Consider the following 21658-nt stretch of genomic DNA (forward strand, 5'->3'; position numbering starts at 1 on the left):
AACAAAGGAGGCTATATTGATCATTCCTTGAATGTGTCATCTCCTCCCGAGTTATTTCACTTCAATATGGAAATGTTTTATAGAGGAAACGCGTCCATTTTGGATCTCCTACGTTGGCCGGGACGCGCACGAGGAGCATAAACATCTGCACGTGGGAAAACCCATGACGTCATCACGCCGACGTGCCTCGCGGCTCGGAGAGGGCGGGGCTTAGGAGTTCAGGGGCGTTCTACGGCGAGCGAAGAGGTTCAGAACGAGTGGGAAACAAAGCCTTTCTTTCATTCTGCAGCGCGGCGGGAGGAAAACGAGAAAAACGGGGTGGTTTGTTGAGCAGGTGGCGGGTGGGAATGGTTTCTATTTCCTTCATTTGCATCACAAGATTAGTTGCAATATAATTTGTGTAACTTTAGATGTACAATATACGCCTGTATTCAGACTACATCATGTGTTTACCTTTGTGAGCGTAAAGTACAGTATACAGAATGGTGTAAATGACATCAAGAAAACTTCACATAAAAATCAATAGTTATTGAAACGAGCATATTCAAATATCATAATTATTCCGCACCCATAAGGACATTTTTTGAACTAAAAGAGAAGTTACAGAAGGTACAAGAATGGGTACCCACCCAATCAAGGTATACCTATTATAACCAGTTAGGCAAGGCACCAGAAATAGTACCGGATGAATAAAATATGTATCTGCTCTGTCAAGGTACTGTACCTGGACTGTCAGGTTACTAGAAATAGTACCAGGTCAGCCAAAATTTAATATGTAGTGAAATAAAAAAATAGCACCTAGTCAGTAGAATTATACACAATAAGTCAAGGTACTATGTACTGTACAAGGTTATGTAATTAGTACCTGGACAATCAAGGTAGTAAAAGAGTACCTGCTCAGCTCAGGGGACTACAAATACAGTACTGTACAGTCGTCCTAAGTCGGACTGTGTTTGAAATGTCCACTAGATGTCAGCATTGCTTTTAATAGCTGGCACATTTCGCGTGATAACCTGAAGATAGGACAGTGATCTAAAAAAATAAATAAATAAATAATAAGAATAAAAATTACTGGATGGCTCATTGGCCACCAAAACTGAAGTCGTCATCCGCCATTTTGATGCTCCCAAAACAAGTATGCCAACCTGCGCAGCGTTAATTGCCAGTTTCATGGCAGTGAGGAAACATTCCTCAGGTAAATTATAAAGATTTACTTTGACACTGTTAAAGTTTGTTTGTAAAGTTTTTTTTTTTCTGATGATCTTAATTCACTTGAACAAAGTCCTGTTTACGGTTGTCGTTGTTCACCGTTCACTCTCCGCTTCACCTTTATAGGCCGACGGTTTTTCGCGAAAAAGCGACGTCAATATTTTTCCAAACTTCATCGGCGGATAAGCAAGAAAACACATTTTCTGTACAACTTTTTGATTTATTTCATAATACAGAACTCTGCAAATGGAATTTTTAAAATGCGAGGAAAAAAGTTTAAATTCGTCGCTGAGACAACAAATGTATCACGCGTTTAGCATAATTTTCCCATTTGCGAGTCCTGATTTCCAAAAATATGTCGAACTGATTGACTTAAAATGTAATGTTTTTATGACAAAAAAAATGCTTAGTTTTATTGCTATGTTATGATGATAGTGGGAAAATGTAACATGTCACGGAAATCGGGCCCTAGGTAATATGCAAGGTTTCTTGGTAATAACGGTGTTATAAGTCTTTCCTTTGCACTTTGCCTTTTTTTGGCTTATCCAGTCGAATTAAAAATCCTTCATGTTACTAGAACTGAAAAAATGTCAAGCTCACACGACCAGTTTTAATTCTACATGCCAAACTTTGAGGAAGAAGACCACCATAATCCAAGAGGTAAATACTGTCTTCCACACGTTTTGGGAGTACCAAGATGGCGGCCAACCGGGTTTAATCAATCGACATACCGCTCGATGTGTATTCGCTATCCGGTCTTTTTCTTTTGTTGTTGTTTTTGTTTTGTTTTAGGACAGTGACATGGACAGTCAAGGTAATAAAAGAGTTCCTGATCAGCTCAGGGACGACAAATACAGTACTGTACAGTCGTCCCAAATCGGACAGTTTTTTTGAAATGTCCACTAGATGTCACCGTTTTTTCCATTAGCAGGCACATTTTGAGTGAGAACCGGAAGTTAGGACAACATAAATAGGAAATCACCCAAAAAGACTTAAGAAGAAATCAAAATGTAGTTTTTTTTTTTTTTTAATATATTTAATAGTTTTGTAATGAAATGACAACCCTGGTTCTCACTGGCCTTTGTCGGCCTTGTGGAACAGAACCTGGAGCTGCTCCTTGGTGGTGGCTTCTTTCTGCTGCATGAGGTCGGCGTGACCTTTGGTGACCCCCCAGCCGTCCGGCGTGGACATGGAAGGACACAGGGGGCGCCCCGACGCCGGCTTCAGCTTCTCCCAGTAGTCTCGGCGGGCCCTGCAGCGATTGCAAGATTGCGTTCGACGAGACTCAAACCTGGAATAATACCTGCTCAGGCGAACGGCTACAAATTGGACCCGGTCAGACGAGGTACCACAAACAGTGCCGGGTCAGTCAACCAGTCAAGGTACTGTATCCAGTTTCCAAGGTCTCACCGAGTCAACCAATCTTGTGTATTGATACTGTATCGTAACTCGTGCAATAATGTTGGGATTGATACTGTATCGTAGCGAAATTGATTATTTCTCCAAATGACAAAATTGATATTTGATGTCGCGTATCGACCCGTATCAAATTGATATCTGTTTTTGAACCCTGTCCTTGTCGTTGCTGTATCTTGTAGATATGCAGCATTTGGAGTAGAGCAGATTGTGAAATCGGGACTGCGACAATATCCATATTTGATCTGGTGTATCGAACAGTATAACGGTGATATCAATATTTCAAGCCACCCTTTGTACCGTTTCGATAAGTTGTGTTTAAAAATATTCAATGTTGTGATATCAGACGGCAACAATAATATGTTTGATCTAGTGCAGCGAGCAGTATCGCTATGACAACAATATATTAATTTACTCTTTCTAATGACTGTATCAATTATTGAAGTCATTTTTGTTTCGCAGAGCAGCAACAATATCGATATTTGATGCCGATGTCGCAGCGATTTTTTTATTTTTTTTTTAACCTCACCACAAGTCATGACTGTATCTTTTAGGTACTAGAAATTTAGAATATTAATAAAATTGTGACATCAGACGGAGACGATATCGCGATACGATCCGGCGGCTCAACGAGTATCGCAACGATGTCGACATTTTACCCCGCCCTAGTTATTACTGTAGCGTTTAGATACCGCACAGTGGTTGTGACATCAAATATCACATCAATTTGGATATTTGGTGGCGGCGTCCCGTGACCCGGTACCTGGCTCTGCACCAGGGCTTGGTGTGCATCTCCAGGCCGCCGCCCCACAGGCCGTGCTTGTCGGAGCCCGCCGGCAGGAAGCCCCTCTCGGGCGCCAGCTCCTCGGCCAGGGCGCGCACGTGGTAGGGCTCAAAGCCGCAGCAGCCGCCGATGTAGCGGATGCCGGCGCCGTACGCGTCCCGGGCGTACTTCTGCATGTCCCAGCGAGTCAGGATCCTCGGCTCCAGACCTGCCGGGTGGTGGAAGGGGCATTTTCTTATGCTACTCCAAATACTGCAATATTTTTGTTATATTACCTCTTTTTTTCCTCACAAAAAATACTCAATTTTTAACCATAAAATTATCCACACCCTTTTCTAAAAATAAATCCAACTCTATTTTTTGCAATATTACTACAACATTCTAAAACATGCCAATTTTATTTGTGGAATTATAGGGATATTTTTTTTTCAGTAAAAATTCTACCTTCATTCTTGCAAAATGATCCCCCTAATAATTTGAATTTTATTGTTGTAACACATTATGAGACTTTTTTTCCCTGGAAAATATTGTCCTTGCATATTTATGATTTTTTTTTTTTTTTAATATCAACTAATTGAAAAATATCCTTTTATCACCAAAAATGTCAACATTATTGCTATATTATACATTTATTGGGAAAAAAGTTACACTTATTCTTATAGCACTTTTTCAACAATAAATTCCAATAGTTTTTTTTATTTATGCAATATTATGCATTTCTTCACCAAAAAAATCCGTCTCCATCCATCCATTTTCTTAGCTGCTTATCCTCATGAGGATCACGGGACTCTATTTCTATCCATCCATCCATTTTCTCCACCGCTTATCCTCACAAGGGTCACAGGGAGTGCTGGAGCCTCACTCTATTTTTATAATTATACTTATTTTTCTCCCTAAACAGTCCAATGTTATTCTTGTAATATTCTACATTTTCCCCCCGAAAAATTTGAACTTTAGTCTGGTAAAATGAAATCTTTGCTTCCCTAAAAAAAAGAAATCTAATTTTATTCTTATACTATATTATCTTTTTTTCCTAATTCCAGTAATAGTATGCCGTTTTATTCTGAAAAGACCAACTTTATTCTTGTCATAGTACAGTTATTTTTTCAAAATTAATACACATTTATTCACGCCCTGCGATAAAGCTTTTCCCCCAAATTCCTCCATTCTTCTTTTAATAGGAGGGCAAATATTTCTTTTTTTTGGGGGGGGGGGGAGGGAGGACTTGTGGAACCGGTACGTACCGAAGGGGAACTCGGGCAGGTCGATGAATCCCTGCTTGTTGCAGTCGGGCGTGTGGTAGGCGAGCGGCTGGCTCATGTAGTGCGCCTTCAGGCCCGCCTTCTCCACGCCCGCCTTCATCAGGGCGACCGTGCGCACGCACGTGGCCGGGTCAAAGTGGCAGTTCACGCCCACGATGTCCGCACCTGCGAGCGGGACCGGACAAAGTCGGGGGCGGAGGGCTTGAGCTGGGGGTACGCGTTCCGAACGCCCGCGGGCCTCGTTTTCGTACCGGCTCTGACGAGGCGGACGGCGCAGTCTCCCGGGCCGACGCCGTTCAGGTCGCCCTCGGGTCCGATGCACAGCGTGGCCGCCACCGGTTTGCCCGTGCCTTTCAGGACCTGCACCGCCCACTCGGCCTCCTCCACGTGCTCAAAGTACTGCGAAAATGTGCACATCCGTCATTGCATCCGTCCATTCTCCAAACCGCTTATCCTCACAAGGGTCGCGGTTGTGCTTGAGCCTATATAGCTTTACAGATGCCACTTTTAAATGTGTTGTGGTAAAATTCTCTGCCACTTGTGATTGGTAGGCGGCACGGTTCACAGTTCTGAGGACCCGGGTTCGATCCCGGCCCCGCCTGTGCGGAGTTTGCATGTTCCTCCCACGTCCCCAAAACATGCAATATTAATAGGATTAATTGGACACTCTAAATTGCCCATGGGTGTGATTGTGAGTGCGACTCTTGTCCGTCTCCATGTGCCCTGCGATTGGCCGGCGACCAGTTCAGGGTGTCCCCCGCCTCCTGCCCGTTGACAGCTGGGATAGGGTCCAGCGTTCCCTGTGACACTTGTGAGGATTAGCGGCAAAAGAAAATGGATGGATGTGATTGGTATCACACTGCCCGGTAAAGGTCATCACAGCCAAAAAGTAGTACCTCTAGTAGAAAAGTCGTAATAGTAGTAGTAAAAGTAGTACCTCCTGTTTTTTGTTTTTTTTTTTTTTGTGCAAAATTATGAATACGTATGATCGGGTGTACCTAATGTCGCGTCCCTTTGCAATACCTCCGCGATCAGGAAGTCGACGTCCTTGCGCACGAAGACGTCCAACTGCTTGGCGAAGACGGCCTTGACGTCCTCCCTGCTCTTGCAGCTGAGGTACGAGGGCGTCTGGGACACGCCGCCCGCCACCAGGGCGTCGCCCTCGTCCGCCACCTCCCTCGCCAGGTCGCACGCCGCCTCGTTGATCTGCTGCCCCTGCAGGCGGGGATGAAAACAGCGAGTCGTCCGACGCGAGCCCCACGGGTCGCAGACCTGAATCGGCAGAGCGAGCGCTCACGGTGAAGTTCTGGGTGTGTCCCCTGTTCTCCAGTTTGTCGTCGCTGGCGTAGAAGGTGAAAGTCTGCATGACGTTGGATCCCGCCCTGAGGAACTCCCTGTGCAGCTGCCGCACTGAAAACGCACGACGTAGCGGTGACGACATCCGATATCCTTGAAATCCGCCTTAAGGTCAACTGTAGGTACTAATAACACACTATCAGAACGACACGGACGCACTAGTAGACGACCGCGTCCACCGGGAACTAACGGCCAAAGGTCTTTCCGCAGAGGAGCGGCGTACCCGCTTCGGGGTGCTCGGCGGCGGCCTCGGGGGTCCACGGCCCCGCCTTGACGTATCCTCGCTTCTCCAGGGCGAAGACGAAACCGCCGTCGCCGATGACCACCTCGCCGGCGTCCAGCCGCTCCAGGATCCCCTGCGGGCGTAGAGGTTTGTCGCCGGGTCAGCAACGGGCACTAGTAAACTACTCGAAATTCATATTGCCGTAAAAAGAAAATGAAACGCACGTACAAAAGTACGGAGTCACTTATTGTAGAATATTGATTAGGATTATATGATTAGGTCAAGGTGTCTATTTGAGGAAATACAGTACATGCGGCAAATTTACTGGAGGAAATACAGTAAATACTACATTTCCGCCAACAAATATAGAAATAATAATAATTTTAATAATTTATAATATACATCCTGCATATACAGTAAATGCAGTAAATACCATATATATTTGAGCAAATACCTAATTTTTGTATATCCCCCCCAAAAAATATATATATAAAAAAATATATATATATATATATATATATATATATACACAAAAATTTTTTTAGAAGAAACAGGAAACAGTGTACTCCACCCCCCCAAAAAAAAAACCTGTATATCCCGAATGTCCTGTCGATACTAGACTTATCTGAAAAAAATGTACAACATATATTATATACAATATTTGAGGAAATATAGGGAATACAGCATATACCATATTTCTCCAAGTAAATTAATGAAATACAGTATTAGGTAATAATACATTTATAATCTGCATTGTGTGGCTGTGTTTTAGTATTTGTTCAATAAAGGAAAATAAATAAAATGCAGGACATCCAGTATATTATGTATTTCCTCAAATAAATACTGCGTATACTGAAACGCAATCAAAATGATGTATTATGAAAGGATAATAACGGAAGAAAAAAATTTCAGTTTTCAAACGTGGGGGGTGGAAGTAAAAAGCAAAGTACAGAGACTTGAACAACATACTCCAGTACAGTTACAAAGTATTTGTACTTTGTCACTTCCCACCGCGTCATAGAGCGCGGGTGTCAAACTCAAGGCCCGGGGGCCAGATCCGGCCCGCCGTGTGATTTTGTGCGGCCCGAAGAGTCAAATTATGAGTAGCGACGTCCATGATTTTTTTGTCAAAATCTGGTTGAAGTTTTTCATGGTTTTACAGTCATGACGGGCCTCTGAGGGAAACCAGATCTACAACGTGGCCCATGACTAAAATGACTTCAACACCCCTGTCATGGCGTGAGCGGCCAATACCGTAAACGCAAGAACTTCTTGCATGCACGTGGTTGTACCTTCTTTGTGCCCGCCGGTGCCATCGCTCGTCCGTCTGTCCGTCTTCTCCGGGTCAGGGAAGGGCCGTCTGCGGGCGGCCGTGGATCCTTTATAGCCTCCGAGACCCAGCGGAGGGGAGCGGCTGCAGTTTAACTTTTAGAACGGTCCGCCCGCTTTACACGCTCATCGTATTTCAACCCCCCCCCCCCGCCCCCACCACCGTCATACCGAGTCTCAAAACACTAAACTGGGGGGGGGGGGGGGGGGTCTCAAACTTTTTGAATATGTAGACCCCCGTGCAGGAGACAATTTTTGTGTATTTTTTTTCCCCAACCGCTGCTTCGGATTCTAAAACGCCGATCAGACGTAACTTCCGCGTGTTTCTTTTTTGGGAAACATTTCAGCCTTTTTTAATAGAAGAAAAAGAAAATAAAAATGAATCGGTTGAGTTTTGTCATATTTCACTGTTGCTAAGTGCAACGAGGAGGAGGAGCTTGGTTACAAAAGCATATTCAGAGCTTGCAACTTAGCAACTTGATGGCTAAAATTAGCAACGTCTCCCACCCCTCGAGCAGCTGTTTTGCCTATCCATCCATCCATCCATCCATCCATTTTCTTAGCCGCTTATCCTCACAAGGGTCGCAGGGAGTGCTGGAGCCTATCTCAGCTGTCAACGGGCAGAAGGCGTGGTACACCCTGAACTGGTCGCCGGCCAATCGCAGGGCACAAGGAGACAAACAGCCGCACTCACAAACACACCTATGGGCAATTTAGAGTCTCCAATTAGTGTTGCGTGTTTTTTGGGATGTGGGAGGAAAACCGGAGTGCCCACCCGGAGGAAACCCACCCAGACACGGGGAGAACATACAAACTACACACAGGTGGGGCCGGAATCAAACCCGGGACCTCGGAACTGTGAGGACAACGCTTTCCAGCCCCCTGTTTAGCTCAATTTAAAAGAAAAGAAAAAAAGGGCTCGAGATTTTAATTCCCGTCAAGAAACAGTAATACTTGTGTGTAGAAGATTATATTATATATATATATATGTATATATATATATATATATAGAATATAGATCTTTAAAATATGTATAATTAATCCTCCCACCACCATCAAAAATTTGATCTCTACTTCACAGATTTCACCTACAATCTGATGTAATTAATACTGCCAATTTTTTAATGTAATAATTTTATCCCTGTATTTTAAAAAAACAAGTTATTTGTAATTAATAATTTATCATTGATTTTCAACCACTTTTTCAAGCACTCTAATTTCATTGTACAGAATTTATTTATTTTATTTATTTTATTCTAGCTCATTTTGTGAGGACAAGGATTGAAAAATTGACAGATAAATGGATTATCGTTTAATTAATTAATCATTTTTTAATCAATTGTATTTACTTATTCCTTTTGAGCTGCTTGTCCTCTAATATTGCATATTACATAAATATATATTTCATTTAAATTCACTCACACGACTTAATCATTAACTTCTGTTTTTTTTCAAAAATATTTTAAAATGTCGGAAATTCTAGAAAAATAATACAAAAATGTAATGACTATAATAAAAGTAACACTAATAATGATTCTATATATTTCCCATAATAATAACATAAAATAATAACAGTAGGCTCCAGCAGTCCCGTGACCCTCGTGAGGATAAGCGGCTCAGAAAAAGGATGGATGGATGATTTTTTAAAAATGGAAACGTAACATGCAGTATATTTGCATTAATTTTAATGCATGTACAGTATTTTCCTAGATAGATAATAAGAGTACTTCATCTTTACAAAAGAATATTACTGTAGTATTACTGTGGCGTAAGTGTGTGACCTACATTGGTCGGAGGGGTGGGCGGGGCCAGTGAGAGTTAAAGTTACGTCGCCAGACGCCCGACGACCCCGCGGGGAGGGTCCAGAGTCCGCTTTGGAGGGCCAGTGAGGCGTTTAGAACTTCACCGTGGGCTCGCTTTTGCCGTCATGTCTGCTGGCATGTTGAAGCTGCTCAAGGGGCGCCTGCCCCCCAGGAGGCCTTTCGGCGCTCTTCAGCCTCGGCGGACGTTCGGCTGCACGGCGACGAGACCAAATGAGCAAAGGTGAGAGGAACTTCTACCGGCGCCAAAAACCTGCAGCGTATCGTAAAAGTACAAGCCCAATTTAAAGTTGCGCGCCTTTCAGCGTAGTACCACGTTGCGCAACAACGCGTTTACGGGACGATATACTCGAGTTAATTACTGTAACATTTATGCAAATCTTCGCGAGCCCGTCTATGGCGTTTCACATTACACGTGAGCGTTAAGATACCGGACGTCAGTAACATAGAATGCGACGGCTTGGATGAATATTTGGGGTTTAAATACATATACATTCTTTGCAGTTTAACGTGTGAGCTATACGTAGTAAATTTGAACAGAGCTTGAAGCAAGCATTCTTTGCCTCTTTTTTTGGAGAACCAAGCAAGAGCAAGAGAGTACAGGTACTTGGGATTATTTTAAAATCTGTGTTTTGATAACATATTTTTTTACATCTTATCTTGAAATTATTATTATTATTTTTTTTTTTTTTTGTCGTACATTGACTTGATTTGTTTCTGTAGGCGGGGATCGGATCGCCAAGGTTCCCGCCCGTCTCTATGGCCCCTCTCACAGGTGCTCTCCCCATGGGAAGGGGGACCCACATCACCCTTTCGAGCCCCAAGATCCCGGATACAAGCGCCTGAAAATGAGTTTCCTCCGCAGGGTGTCCGGGCTCTCCCTTAGAGATTGGGTGAGAAGCTCGGTCATCAGGGAGGGGCTCAGCGTCGAGCCGCTGCTCCTCCGTGTTGAGAGGAACCAGGTGAGGTGGCTGGGGCATCTGATCCGGACGCCTCCCTGGTGAGGGGTTCCGGTCATGTCCCACCGGAAAGAGACCCCAAGGACGACCCAGGACACGCTGGAGAGACTACGTCTCTCGGCTGGCTTGGGAACACCTCGGGATCCATCCGGGAGGGGCTCAGTGTCGAGCTCTGCGTGGAGAGGAACCAGGTGAGGTGGCTTGGGGCATCTGATCCGGATGCCTCCCGGACGCCTCCCTGGTGAGGTGTTCCGGGCACGTCCCACCGGAAAGAGACCCCGAGGACGACCCAGGACACGCTGGAGAGACGCAGTCTCTCGGCTGGCTTGGGAACACCTCGGGATCCATCCGGGAGGGGCTCAGTGTCGAGCTCTGCGTGGAGAGGAACCAGGTGAGGTGGCTTGGGGCATCTGATCCGGATGCCTCCCGGACGCCTCCCTGGTGAGGTGTTTCGGGCACGTCCCACCGGAAAGAGACCCCGAGGACGACCCAGGACACGCTGGAGAGACGCAGTCTCTCGGCTGGCTTGGGAACACCTTGGGATCCCTCCGGAAGAGTTTGAGGAGATGGCTGGGGAGAGGGAGATCTGGGTATCCTTGCTGAAGCTACTTCCCCCGCGATCCGACCCAGAAAAGCGGTAGATAATGGATGGACGGATGAGGCGTTCTTCTCCTCTCCGGTGTTTTGTGACCCGTTAAAGTCTTAGTTACTCAGTTAGCCTTTGTCTCAGATTCGAATGGGGAGCAGGTGTGTTGAATTCGGTTAAATCGTTCTCAACACGTCTTACGGCGGTCACCGGAAGTTCAAGGTGGCACCTAACGGCAAAGAACTCTCGGTGGACCTGCACCAAAAAACTGTTGCTCTCCGTGAAGAAGGCAACGGTAATGGTCAAGAGCATACGGAAGATTTACACCGTAACATAATTTGTAGTCTACAGGATTTGTTGGCTAGCCTTGATGTCCATCTTTAGCTTGTACTAACGGGTTCAAAAGTGGTACTGTACATGCATACTCAGACCGTGTGTACTGCGGAAAAGTGGTTGTGAATTACTCCATCAATGGATGGAAAACTCCTTAAGATCTTGTGGATAAGATGGACACGACATTTGTCTTCCCCCATCCCGTCAGTGACACGTCTTCCGTGTTGGGCAAGCGATGGAAGGACACCGCCGAAACGGTGGTCATCGGAGGGGGCTGCGTGGGCACGAGTCTGGCCTACCACCTGGCAAAAAGCGGCATGAAGGACGTGGTCCTGCTGGAGAAGACGGAACTGACCGCCGGATCCACGTGGCACGCGGTACGTCTTGCGCCGTTTTGCGTTGTTTAGAGGTGCTCGGGTGCAATTAAGTCAATTTTAGGACTTGAGACTTGCTTGGGCATAGTCCTGACTTGGAATCCATGACGCTCAACTCGACCTGGTCTTGGAAAAAACTTGACAAGTCTCGCCTGTTTACTTTGAAAATGTTCACTTTCAAGAGGACTTTTTTTTTAGTTTTTGACAGAAGAGTTACTTGGACATGCAGTATCTCATTTATTCGCACATCTGCTATTAATAAACAGTTCTGCCTGCCTGTGTCTTATTACTGTCCTTACATGCTTTAGGTCTCAGGCACAGCAACTCTAACCTATCTACAAAGTTAACTTTGCTTTGTGGTCTTCTTGGTCATAGGCTGGTCTCACCACCTATTACCATCCGGGCATCAACCTCAAGAAAGTCCACTATGACAGCATTAAACTGTACGAGCGTCTTGAAGCCGAGACCGGACAGGTGGGCGCCTCAGTTCTCGGTTTGTCTGTCCAAAGATGCTCGAATCCTGGCATCTGCAGATTGTGGATGATTTGAGAATCTCCAAAGACATAAATCCCGTCAAATTTGGTTTTCGTGTGCGCAGGCGGTGGGCTTTCACCAGCCGGGCAGCGTCCGCATTGCGTCAACGCCTGCTCGTGTGGACGAGATGAGGTACCAGATGACTCGGACCCACTGGCACGAGACGGAGCAGTACATGATCGGGCCAGAGAAGGTCCAGGAGCTGTTCCCGCTTCTCAACATGGACAAGGTAGAGTCCGAACACGAGTCAAGACAAGGCTCACTTGTAATGAATCCTGTTCATTCTTTGACCTGATGGTCCCTGTCCAAATTCTGTGGATTGATTATGTTTGATGCGTTTCTGACCCAGAAACTGAGCTTTGTTAACTGTTCCACATAGCATCCTAGATCTAACCTAAGACAGTCCTGCTAAGTCTAACACTGCTTACACTAGTCCCAACCTCCTTACCTCTAACGCTAACCAAACCTTAACCCTCATAAACCGAGCTTCCTAAACCTAACCCAGTCTAAATGTACCCTCCTAATCCTAAACTAATCATACACTAACCCTCATAACCTCACAGCGTTAATCGAACCTGAACCTTTTGTGGTCTGTGTCTTCTGGTTCAGGTCTTGGCTGGTCTGTATACTCCAGGAGACGGCCACATTGATCCTTACTCTCTGACCATGGCTCTGGCGGCAGGCGCTCGTATGTACGGCGCCCAGATCTACAACCCCGCCCCAGTCACGGGCCTCACGCCCACGGCGGAGGGCAAATGGGACGTGCGGACGCCTCACGGGACCATCAGGGCGAACCGGATTGTCAATGCCACAGGTTTGAATCCCATCGTTCTCAATTATGAACGGGGAAACGATAGATTCCAGAACCTAACGCAGTACGTAAATCGCACAGATCTCCCAATAGAAGCAAATCGTCCTTGCTTCACGCTGTTTCACATTTGTCATTCCCAGTTGAAGTTCACTCTAAAACCAACACACAAGCAAAAGACGATTACACTATCCCGATTCACCCCAACAATTTAAAGTCTTCTAATGAAAGTCTGCTACCTTGATCCAAACATGTAATGGGAAAAACCCTAGCTAGGCTATCAGAAACTTGCTGAGATGTTAAGCTAACTATAAACCTTCATGTGCAAAGGTTATAGTCCATTTTAGAGTCATCTTGAAATTCCACCCGAAAGACCGATATCCTAAAGTTTTTGTGAGTAGCGCACCTGTCGATGTTCCCTGGTAAAGCTTTACTTGTTACGTTTGAGGGGATTCTGAGGGTTGACACGTTTTCAGCCAGGATTCAATAAAAACCGTTATCTCACCCTTGGACCTTTGCACAAACGGACCACTGTTTGTACAGGTCAGGGAAAACTTGATTGAACTGGGTCTGTGCAGTTCTTGGAAAGGAGCTAGTTGGTATGTTTGTTTTTCAACAGACATTTTCTGTCACCTACTTGCTTGCTACAGAGAAACATCGTGCAATAATTGACATCACTATGAACGATCTGTAGCCGTACTAGTCCAGCTAGAGAATAAGCATGGCTGGCTTTAGCTAGGATAGGTTTGTAGCGTCACTGTGTCATTTAGGACTACAAATCTTATATGATAAGCATACAGGATCAACTAAGATGACGTTTTGCTGGCATCAATTGGAGTTAGTCAGCCCCTTGCTAACTACTTGGGTAAAAATTAAATTGAAAAAACAATCATAGCTATCATTAGCTGGACTGAGCTAATTAAAAACAGGCTTGGATATACTACCTCCTGAAACTTAGACAGAATTGGGCGGACAGAACCACGAGCAATAAGTCTTGTCTCTAGAAATTAGCTGACATGAGAGCGATAGGACCAAAACATTTTTAAAAAACTGCCAAGTACCCATCAAATTTTAGATAATATTAGCTTGAGGAGGCCATTAGAAAAAGTCTTGTGTAAAACAGTTGGCAATCAGTATCTTGGATTAATTAGCATGACTGGGCTACTAAAAGGAGTATTTGCTAAAAATAGCAGCAGAAATGTACCTACTGTAGCTAGCATTAGCTCAACCGCACCAGGAGACAAAGTCTTGGGTTATGTCGCTACCAAAACATAGCTCACTTTAGCCTGAGTACGCCATTAGACAAAGTCTTGAGCACTTACAGAAACATAGCTAATATCAAAATCAGAATCAGCTTTAATGGCCAAGTGTGTAAAAACACACAAGGAATTTTTCTCCGGCAGTCGGTACTGCCCTGGTACGGCATTCAGAACGTAGAACAAGGAACAACATAGCAACATGAAACAAAGAACAAGAGACATTTATGTTTAATATTACCCTAAGCATGCCATTGGACATAGTCTTTCATATGCTACCTAAAAAAAAAAAAAAAATCACAAAGCCTGAGCAGTCCGTTAGACAAGTTTTGGGTAAAGTCGGTACCAGAACATAGCTAGCTTGAGCCAAAGTTGCTTATAGGAAGTCAGTTTGCAACCGCCCCATTGCAAAGTTAGCCGTCCTAATAAATAAGCACCCATAGTTTCCCCCGTTACGCGATCCAATAAGATCAGTTTCAACTGTGCAGTAACCGCTGGCTATGATAAATATAACTCCATCCGGTCTGGAATTTGCAGCCGGTTTGTTGACATGTGCAAGTTTTATTTTGGCGATCTTTTATCAGTCTAGTGTACATTTACTACACTAATCCAGCGTGCAGGTGGCGTGTACACACGGACTTTGTACTTTACCTATATTTTTTAATTAGACAACACAACAGAGACTTGTTACGTCAAGGTACTTTGTACGCATTTAGCAAGTCTGTGGATCAGTGTAATTTATCACAAGCGTACATTTTAGAGTAAACAGCAGTGGTGGCAAAAGTAGTCATATTCTGTACTAAAAGAGATGTAGAAATATGCGTGTAAAAAATAATGTCTGGTGAAAGTAGATTGATTGATTGAACTCCGGTTTTTGTTGTCTGGTAGCTTCCAATCGTGTTTGTCGTTTCAGGTTTCTGGGCCCGTGAGGTGGGAAAGTTGATCGGCCTCGAACATCCGACTATCCCGGTGCACCATCAGTACGTGGTGACGGCGACCGTGCCAGAGGTCAAGGCCCTGAAGAAGGAGCTGGCCGTCATCCGAGACCTTGAGGGGTCTTACTACCTGCGCCAAGAGAGGGATGGTCTCCTGTTTGGGCCCTATGAAAAGATGGACAAGATGGTCCTGCAAGACTCTTGGGTTACGGACGGCGTACCCCCTGGTTTGTCTTTGATCGTGATAAATCTTTGTTGATCCGTTTTCCTGACTTTATCTGGCCGTGGTCACACTCTGAGCAGGGAAGTCTGAACTTTCCTATTACCGGAAGAGAGTTGTAAAATTCAGGGAATTTTTCTTCAAGTTGGATACTTTCCATAGTAATCGGTGGGAATTTATGGGAATAAGCGTCAATAAACCAGATATATTGTAATCGTAAGGTAGGATCTTAGAGAATTCACAGATAGGTTACATTTTACACAGAGGATACTGATCCATTCCCAGGCTTGCTGTGATACCTACGGTAGTCGTTCTAGCGTATCCAAGGTCTTCCCTGACTTTCCTCTCCATTCGTTGAGTCTTTCCCTAGATGCCCAAGCTCCTCCCCTTAGTTCAGGGCTTCTTTTACATTAACAGGTGAGGGTGGGGTGGTTGTCATTAAACCTTCTGCAGTTTCTCACCCCCAATCTAACTGTTCTAGGTTTTGGCAAGGAATTGTTCGAGTCAGACCTGGACCGGATTATGGAGCATGTGGAAATGGCCATGGAGATGGTCCCTGTGCTAAAGAAAGCCGACATCATCAACATTGTGTCCGGTCCGATCACCTACACCCCCGACCTGCTGCCCATGGTCGGACCACATCAAGGCGTTCGCAACTATTGGACGGCCATCGGATTCGGGTATGGCCGTGAGAGTCGGGATTTCAGGAACAACGTCGATGCCCGTTGTGATTGTCTCGTTTTTTTAGGTACGGAGTAATCCACGCTGGCGGAATTGGAAAATTCCTCAGTGACTGGATTAGAACCGGCGAGCCTCCGTACGATCTTATTGAGTGCGACCCCAACCGCTATGGGACCTGGGTCGACGTGCCCTTCCTGTGCGCGAAGGCCAGAGAATCCTATGGCTTCAATAATGTGGGTAAGAACAGTAGAGGGAAAAATTGAGCGTTGATGCCCAAGGACGTGGGTGCGGGTTTTAGTATCCTTTGGATCAGTTTTCCTGAATTTTGAATGGTACATGTACCTCTGTTGAAGTGACAGAGGATCCAGGATAAACCAGTTCAGAATGTTTGTAAACGGTTGGCTCCAGGATTCCACCAATGACCTGGAGAATTTCAGCCAGCTATTGTAATAATAATACTAATAATAATAATGCACCCTGTTTGGGTAGTATTTTTCAAGGCTGTCAAAGATGCTTTAAAATTGAATGAAATCTGTTTTGGTGCAGACCAGAGAACCGATTGATACAGGCCTAAACCTTTCTCCCCAGTCGGCTACCCCAAGGAGGAGCGCTTTGCCGGCCGACCAACCTCCCGGAAGAGCGGCGTTTACGATCTTCTCAAGGACAAAGCATCCATGGGCTTCCATGCCGGATGGGAACAACCTCACTGGTTTTACAAACCCGGAGACGACACTGGATACAAGTAAGGCAACAGGTGTTCCGGAGTCTGGGGTAAAGTAAGCGCTTAGTTCCTCGGCTCTCTGGTTTCAGACCCAGTTTCAGGCGCACAAACTGGTTCGGACCCGTCGGCAGAGAGTTCAAGCTGGTGATGGAGAACGTCGGCGTCATAGACCTGACCCCTTTTGGCAAATTCATTGTGAAAGGAAAGGACTCTGTCAAGTTGCTGGACCGCCTGTTTGCTAACACCATGCCTAAGGTGAGAGCCCTCGTGCAACAGTGTGAAGTACCGGGCCACGAAGGTAACGTCAAACGTCCTGGACTGTCGCACGCTTCTGGTTTCAGGTGGGCCACACCAACATTAGCCACATGTTGACACCCACCGGGAGAGTCTATGCTGAGGTTACCATCACCCAGTTGGCACCGGGAGAGTTTTTGCTCATCACCGGCTCGGGATCTGAGCTGCATGACCTCAGGTGAAGTACACAGAACCGTGCCAGGTTAAGAGACGTGGAATTGTGACTTCTGCGTTCCTGTTACTTTAACTAGATGCAATTGAAAAAGATGTACAACACAAACTTCAGAGGCGATTTGAATGTTTCAGCGAAGCCACGTGAAACGCTGAAATCCAAAACTCTCCTGCCACGGTTGAAACCCAAAGCTGACCAGCAGCTGCTCGGACAACTCTGCATTTGGCTGCAAGGACCAGGCCGTAAATTAAAACCTCCGTTTGGAATTTCTCAATTTAGATGAGTTTCATGTAGCATCCTCTAGTGGCAGTTTGGCCAAACCCATAAATACCGAGCGATTCATAGCAGGATGGTGATGATTATATTTAGCTATTATGTTATAACAATATAAAGCCCTGTATGTGCATATTACTGCAAATTCCCACGCTGAAAACTAACCTCCAATCAAAGAAATCCGTCTGATAGGTAGAAAGTTGTTTGAAGAGAATTACCAAAATGAACCTTAGCCCCAACCTTGACGCCCAGTCTGTGTACCGTAATTCCCGGCCTACGGAGCGCACCTGGTAGCCTCGCCGAGTACATTTGTAAAGGAAATACCATTTGGTACATACATACACCTGTGTAAAAGCCGCAAGTGCGCACATTGAAACCCACATTGAAACACGAGATATTTACAAATACGGTACACCGAAAGAGTTTAATGCTAACGCTAGTGCTAAGGATAGCGCCGCGCTAAAGCTAGCGCTGAGGCTAATACTAACGCTAGCACTAACGCTAACAGGGCCGGTTAAAATAAAACTTACCGGGAAATATTCTTGAGACATGCCAGTTACACAGCAGCAACACGCTAGCACAGCGCTAACGATAGCACAGCGCTAAGAGGGCCGGTAAAAGTCCCTTCCTTGGCACATATATTCCACTGGTCTCATTCTTACCTTTTCCGCTCGAGATATTTACAAAGACGGTACACAGAAAGAGTTTAATGCTAACGCTAGCGTCTCATTCTTACCTTAGCCGCTTTAGTTCCCCCTTGCGGCCGTTACAAAAAACGCACAAATTAAGCGCATCGCCACATAAACCGCGGGATTGAAAGTGTGTGAAAAAAGTCGCGGCTTGTAGGCCGGAAATTACGGTCGAGGTGAGATCATTGTGAAAATCTTTTGGGGTTTTTTTTTGGGGAGCAGGTGGATCGAGACAGAAGCGTCCGTCGGCAACTACGACGTTGATGTCGCCAACGTGACGGAAGAAATGGGCGTGCTGGGGGTCGCCGGGCCCAACTCTCGCAAAGTCCTCCAGAAGCTCACCCAAGAGGACATGAGCCAGTCGGGGTTTAAGTTCCTCCAGTGCAAATCCATCCGGCTGGCCGGCGTCACGCTCCGAGCCATCCGGATCTCTTACACCGGTACGCAAACCTCGTTATCAACCTCGTCTTAGGTTTTTGTGTCTTTTCATGTTGCTTTTTTTTCCCCCCGTTATGTTGTCTGTTGTTTTGGACTGTTTTCACACTCTTTATGGTTGGGTTGCTCTCCTTGTCGTTGTTTTGTTTTATCGTCTGTTCCGTTTCTGTTTACGTTATTTTGTGGTCTCGTTTTGTTTTAATCGTTGTTTCGGTGGTATTTTCCATGGCTGCCATTGTTTTCATATTGTGTTGATATGAATTTATATGTTTCACCGATGGCGTAGTGGTACACACACCTGGCTTTGGTGCGGGCAGTGTGGGTTCAATTCCCGCTCAGTGACGGTCAACCTTTCGCGTGAAGTTAGCTAAGACAGTCTTCCACAACCCTTGTGAGGATGGATGGATGCATCATATTGTGTTTGTGATGTTTTAGTTGTCCATCCATCCATTCATTTTCTTAGCTGCTTATCCTCATGAAGGTAGCGGGGAGTGCTGGAGCCTATCCCAGCTGTCAACGGGCAGGAGGCGGGGCACACCCTGAACTGGTCGCCGGCCAATCGCAGGGCACATCGAGACAAGCAGCCGCACTCACAATCACACCTACGGGCAATTTAGAGTGTCCAATTAATGTTGCACGTTTTTGGGATGTGGGAGGAAACCGGAGTGCCCACCCGTAGAAAAGCCACGCAGGCACGGGGAGAACGTGCAAACTCCACAAAGACAGGTCCGGGATTGAAGCCGGGACCTCAGAACCGTGAGGCCAACGGTTTCCGGCTGCTCCAACCGTGCCGCCACGTTTGAGTTGTGTTTTACGTTCAGTTTTACGTTGTCTTTGTTGTGTTTTGACGTTGTTTTGCGCTGTCCTCGTCCTCTCAGGCGAACTGGGCTGGGAGCTTTACATCAACCAGAAGGACACGGCGGCGGTGTACCGGGCCATAATGAAAGCGGGAAAGGACGAAGGCATCGGTGACTTCGGCACCTACGCCATGGCCTCCCTCCGTTTGGAGAAGGGCTTCAGAGGATGGGGAGCGGAGGTAGTGACAGTCTCGCGTTCGTCGTTTGAAAAGAATTCGAGGCTTTTGGGTGACTCTCTTGTTGGTCCTTTCCAGATGAACTGCGACACAAACCCTCTGGAGGCGGGTTTGGATTACTTCATCAAACTGAACAAGGTAGCATAGCTTAAACGATGGCTTAAAATTCCGCGATACGGCGGAGGTCTACTCTCAACGGCGCGTCTTTCCCTTGAGCAGCCCGCCGACTTCATCGGCAAGGCGGCGCTCCGGGAGATAAAAGCCGAGGGACTGAAGAGGAAGTTGTCCTACCTCGCGGTGGAGACGCGGGACATCGACCCCGAGGGCAACGAGACGGTGTGGCACGAGGGCAAGGTCAGCCACCGACGCTCTCGTTTTTTCGAATTTTGAAAGCTTGAAACCTTTCATCGGAATGAACCAGATATGTACTCACTTGAAGAATGGCTCTGATTTGGGATATTACAGTAGATATAAAAAGTCTACACACCCCTGTTCCAATGTTATCATTTTGAGATACCAAAAAAAAAAAAAAAAAACAAGATACATTTAACATATTGTATGGTATGCAAGGTATGTTTGAGGTAAATGTATATCTCATCACCAATAAGCACACCATACCTGCAGCATCATGCTTTCGCCTTGTCCTACTTCAGTTGGACCTGAGGCCTTACACCAGGTGGAAGGAAATAGCTACTGTTCCTGAACAGTGGGAGCAGAAAACCTTCAGGCTGAAGTTAGAAAGCAAAAAAACCCTACAAGAAAATCTGAACTTTATTTGAGGTGAATGGAATTCCAGCAGGGGTGTGTAGACTTTTTATACCCACTGAATTATATACCATAATTCCCAGCCTACAAACCGCGACATTTTTCACACGCTTTCAACCCTGTGGTTTATGCGGCGATGCGCCATTAGTGTTAGCGCCACACTAGCGTTAGTGCTGCGCTAGCGTAAGTGCCTCGCTAATGTTAGCGCCACACTACCGTTTGCGCCGCGCTAGCGTGAAACTCTATGTGTGTACCGAGGCTTATAACCAGGTGCGCTCTGTTGGCGGGGAATTACAGTAGTCGGGGAAAATATATTTGAGCATAATCCTGGAACAAAAAAAAAAAAAAAAAAGATTTCATGCAAGTAAAAAGTTGCTGATATGTGCATTTTGGCTGGACGTTTGATTATGTCTCTCGCTCACGCACTTTTCCAAGGAATATATAGATAAGATTAGCATCAATTCCGTTGCAAAGTTTGCTTTTTGGAACAAAACAAACCAAAACAGCGCCGCCATCTTGCTCACCCGCCTCCCGCCAATCAGGTGGTGGGCAACACAACGTCGGGGGCCTACAGCTACAGCGCCCAGCACAGCCTGGCGTTCGCCTACCTGCCCGTGGCGCTGTCCTCGCTGGGCCAGAAGGTGGAGGTGGAGCTGCTGGGGACCAAGTACCCCGCCGTAGTCATCCAGGAACCCTTGGCGCTCACCGAGCCCACGCGGACCCGCCTGCAGAACAAAGCCAAGAGCAAAGCGTGAGGACGTCGCGAGACTCGGACACGCGTACTTTTTTTGACATATTTGAACCACAATATCGTCAATCATTTTATAATTCCGTGGTGTACATTTTGTTACAGAAATTAGACCTTTATCATACCAGCAGGTCACAGAAGTAAACATTTGGACAGCTTTTATGATTTTTTTTTTTTTTTTTTTGGACTAATGTGCAATAAATAATAGACTGTACATGAAATACCTTTATGAAATATGTAGAAATGAGAATCTTCTGGGAATCGGTATAAATGACTATTTTAGAAAATATTATAAAGAAATTATTAGAAGAGCTTTAGTCTCATTTTCACAAATTTAGTAGCATAATAAAAATTCTACAATACAATATACCAATGTAGTGGTTGTATTGGGTCCAATATAATATGAAACGCTTTTAATGTTCTTATTTTATTGATATTATCAA

General features: G+C 45.6%; 2 protein-coding genes across 5 annotated transcripts; one reads left to right on the forward strand and one right to left on the reverse strand.

Moving 5' to 3' along the window:
• Positions 1–2234: 2234 nt before the first annotated feature.
• On the reverse strand, positions 2235–9450 carry LOC133515234 (betaine--homocysteine S-methyltransferase 1). 2 transcript variants are annotated; one of them, XM_061847554.1, is made up of 9 exons: positions 9365–9450; positions 7543–7610; positions 6251–6383; positions 5969–6081; positions 5695–5886; positions 4923–5070; positions 4654–4836; positions 3389–3617; positions 2235–2461 (listed from the first exon to the last, which is right to left on the reverse strand). In XM_061847554.1, the coding sequence occupies exons 2-9, from the start codon at positions 7564–7566 to the stop codon at positions 2281–2283; spliced, it is 1203 nt and encodes a 400-aa protein (XP_061703538.1). In that variant the 5' UTR covers positions 7567–7610; positions 9365–9450; the 3' UTR covers positions 2235–2280. The 2 variants fall into 2 exon arrangements, with proteins under 2 accessions (XP_061703538.1, XP_061703539.1); XM_061847555.1 differs by having other exon boundaries at positions 7543–7638; positions 9365–9446.
• Positions 6261–21563, forward strand: dmgdh (dimethylglycine dehydrogenase). 3 transcript variants are annotated; one of them, XM_061847552.1, is made up of 16 exons: positions 6261–6397; positions 11486–11654; positions 12027–12125; positions 12250–12414; positions 12795–12999; positions 15163–15411; positions 15886–16084; positions 16153–16322; positions 16674–16827; positions 16896–17061; positions 17148–17278; positions 18457–18674; positions 19548–19705; positions 19781–19840; positions 19922–20056; positions 21010–21562. In XM_061847552.1, exons 2-16 carry the CDS (start codon positions 11595–11597, stop codon positions 21220–21222), a joined length of 2382 nt encoding a protein of 793 aa, XP_061703536.1. In that variant the 5' UTR covers positions 6261–6397; positions 11486–11594; the 3' UTR covers positions 21223–21562. The 3 variants fall into 3 exon arrangements, with proteins under 3 accessions (XP_061703536.1, XP_061703535.1, XP_061703534.1); XM_061847551.1 differs by lacking the exon at positions 6261–6397 and adding an exon at positions 9496–9622 and having other exon boundaries at positions 21010–21563; XM_061847550.1 differs by lacking the exon at positions 6261–6397 and adding an exon at positions 10558–10948 and having other exon boundaries at positions 11451–11654; positions 21010–21563.
• Positions 21564–21658: the final 95 nt, after the last annotated feature.

Source organism: Syngnathoides biaculeatus, chromosome 17 (assembly GCF_019802595.1).
Source record: "Syngnathoides biaculeatus isolate LvHL_M chromosome 17, ASM1980259v1, whole genome shotgun sequence".
Classification (NCBI taxonomy): Eukaryota; Metazoa; Chordata; class Actinopteri; order Syngnathiformes; family Syngnathidae; genus Syngnathoides; species Syngnathoides biaculeatus.

Excerpts from the sequence above, each read along its gene's own strand:
- dmgdh (XM_061847550.1), top strand. The coding sequence starts at position 10,778 with ATGCCTCCCGGACGCCTCCCTGGTGAGGTGTTTCGGGCACGTCCCACC. Across the intron at positions 15,412-15,885 it reads TACGGACGGCGTACCCCCTG|GTTTTGGCAAGGAATTGTTC; the intron begins GTTTGTCTTTGA and ends TAACTGTTCTAG. Across the intron at positions 20,057-21,009 it reads CGGTGTGGCACGAGGGCAAG|GTGGTGGGCAACACAACGTC; the intron begins GTCAGCCACCGA and ends CCCGCCAATCAG.
- LOC133515234 (XM_061847554.1), bottom strand. The coding sequence starts at position 7,566 with ATGGCACCGGCGGGCACAAAGAAG. Across the intron at positions 6,082-6,250 it reads CGCCGAGCACCCCGAAGCGG|TGCGGCAGCTGCACAGGGAG; the intron begins GTACGCCGCTCC and ends GTGCGTTTTCAG. Across the intron at positions 4,837-4,922 it reads CGTCCGCCTCGTCAGAGCCG|GTGCGGACATCGTGGGCGTG; the intron begins GTACGAAAACGA and ends TCCCGCTCGCAG.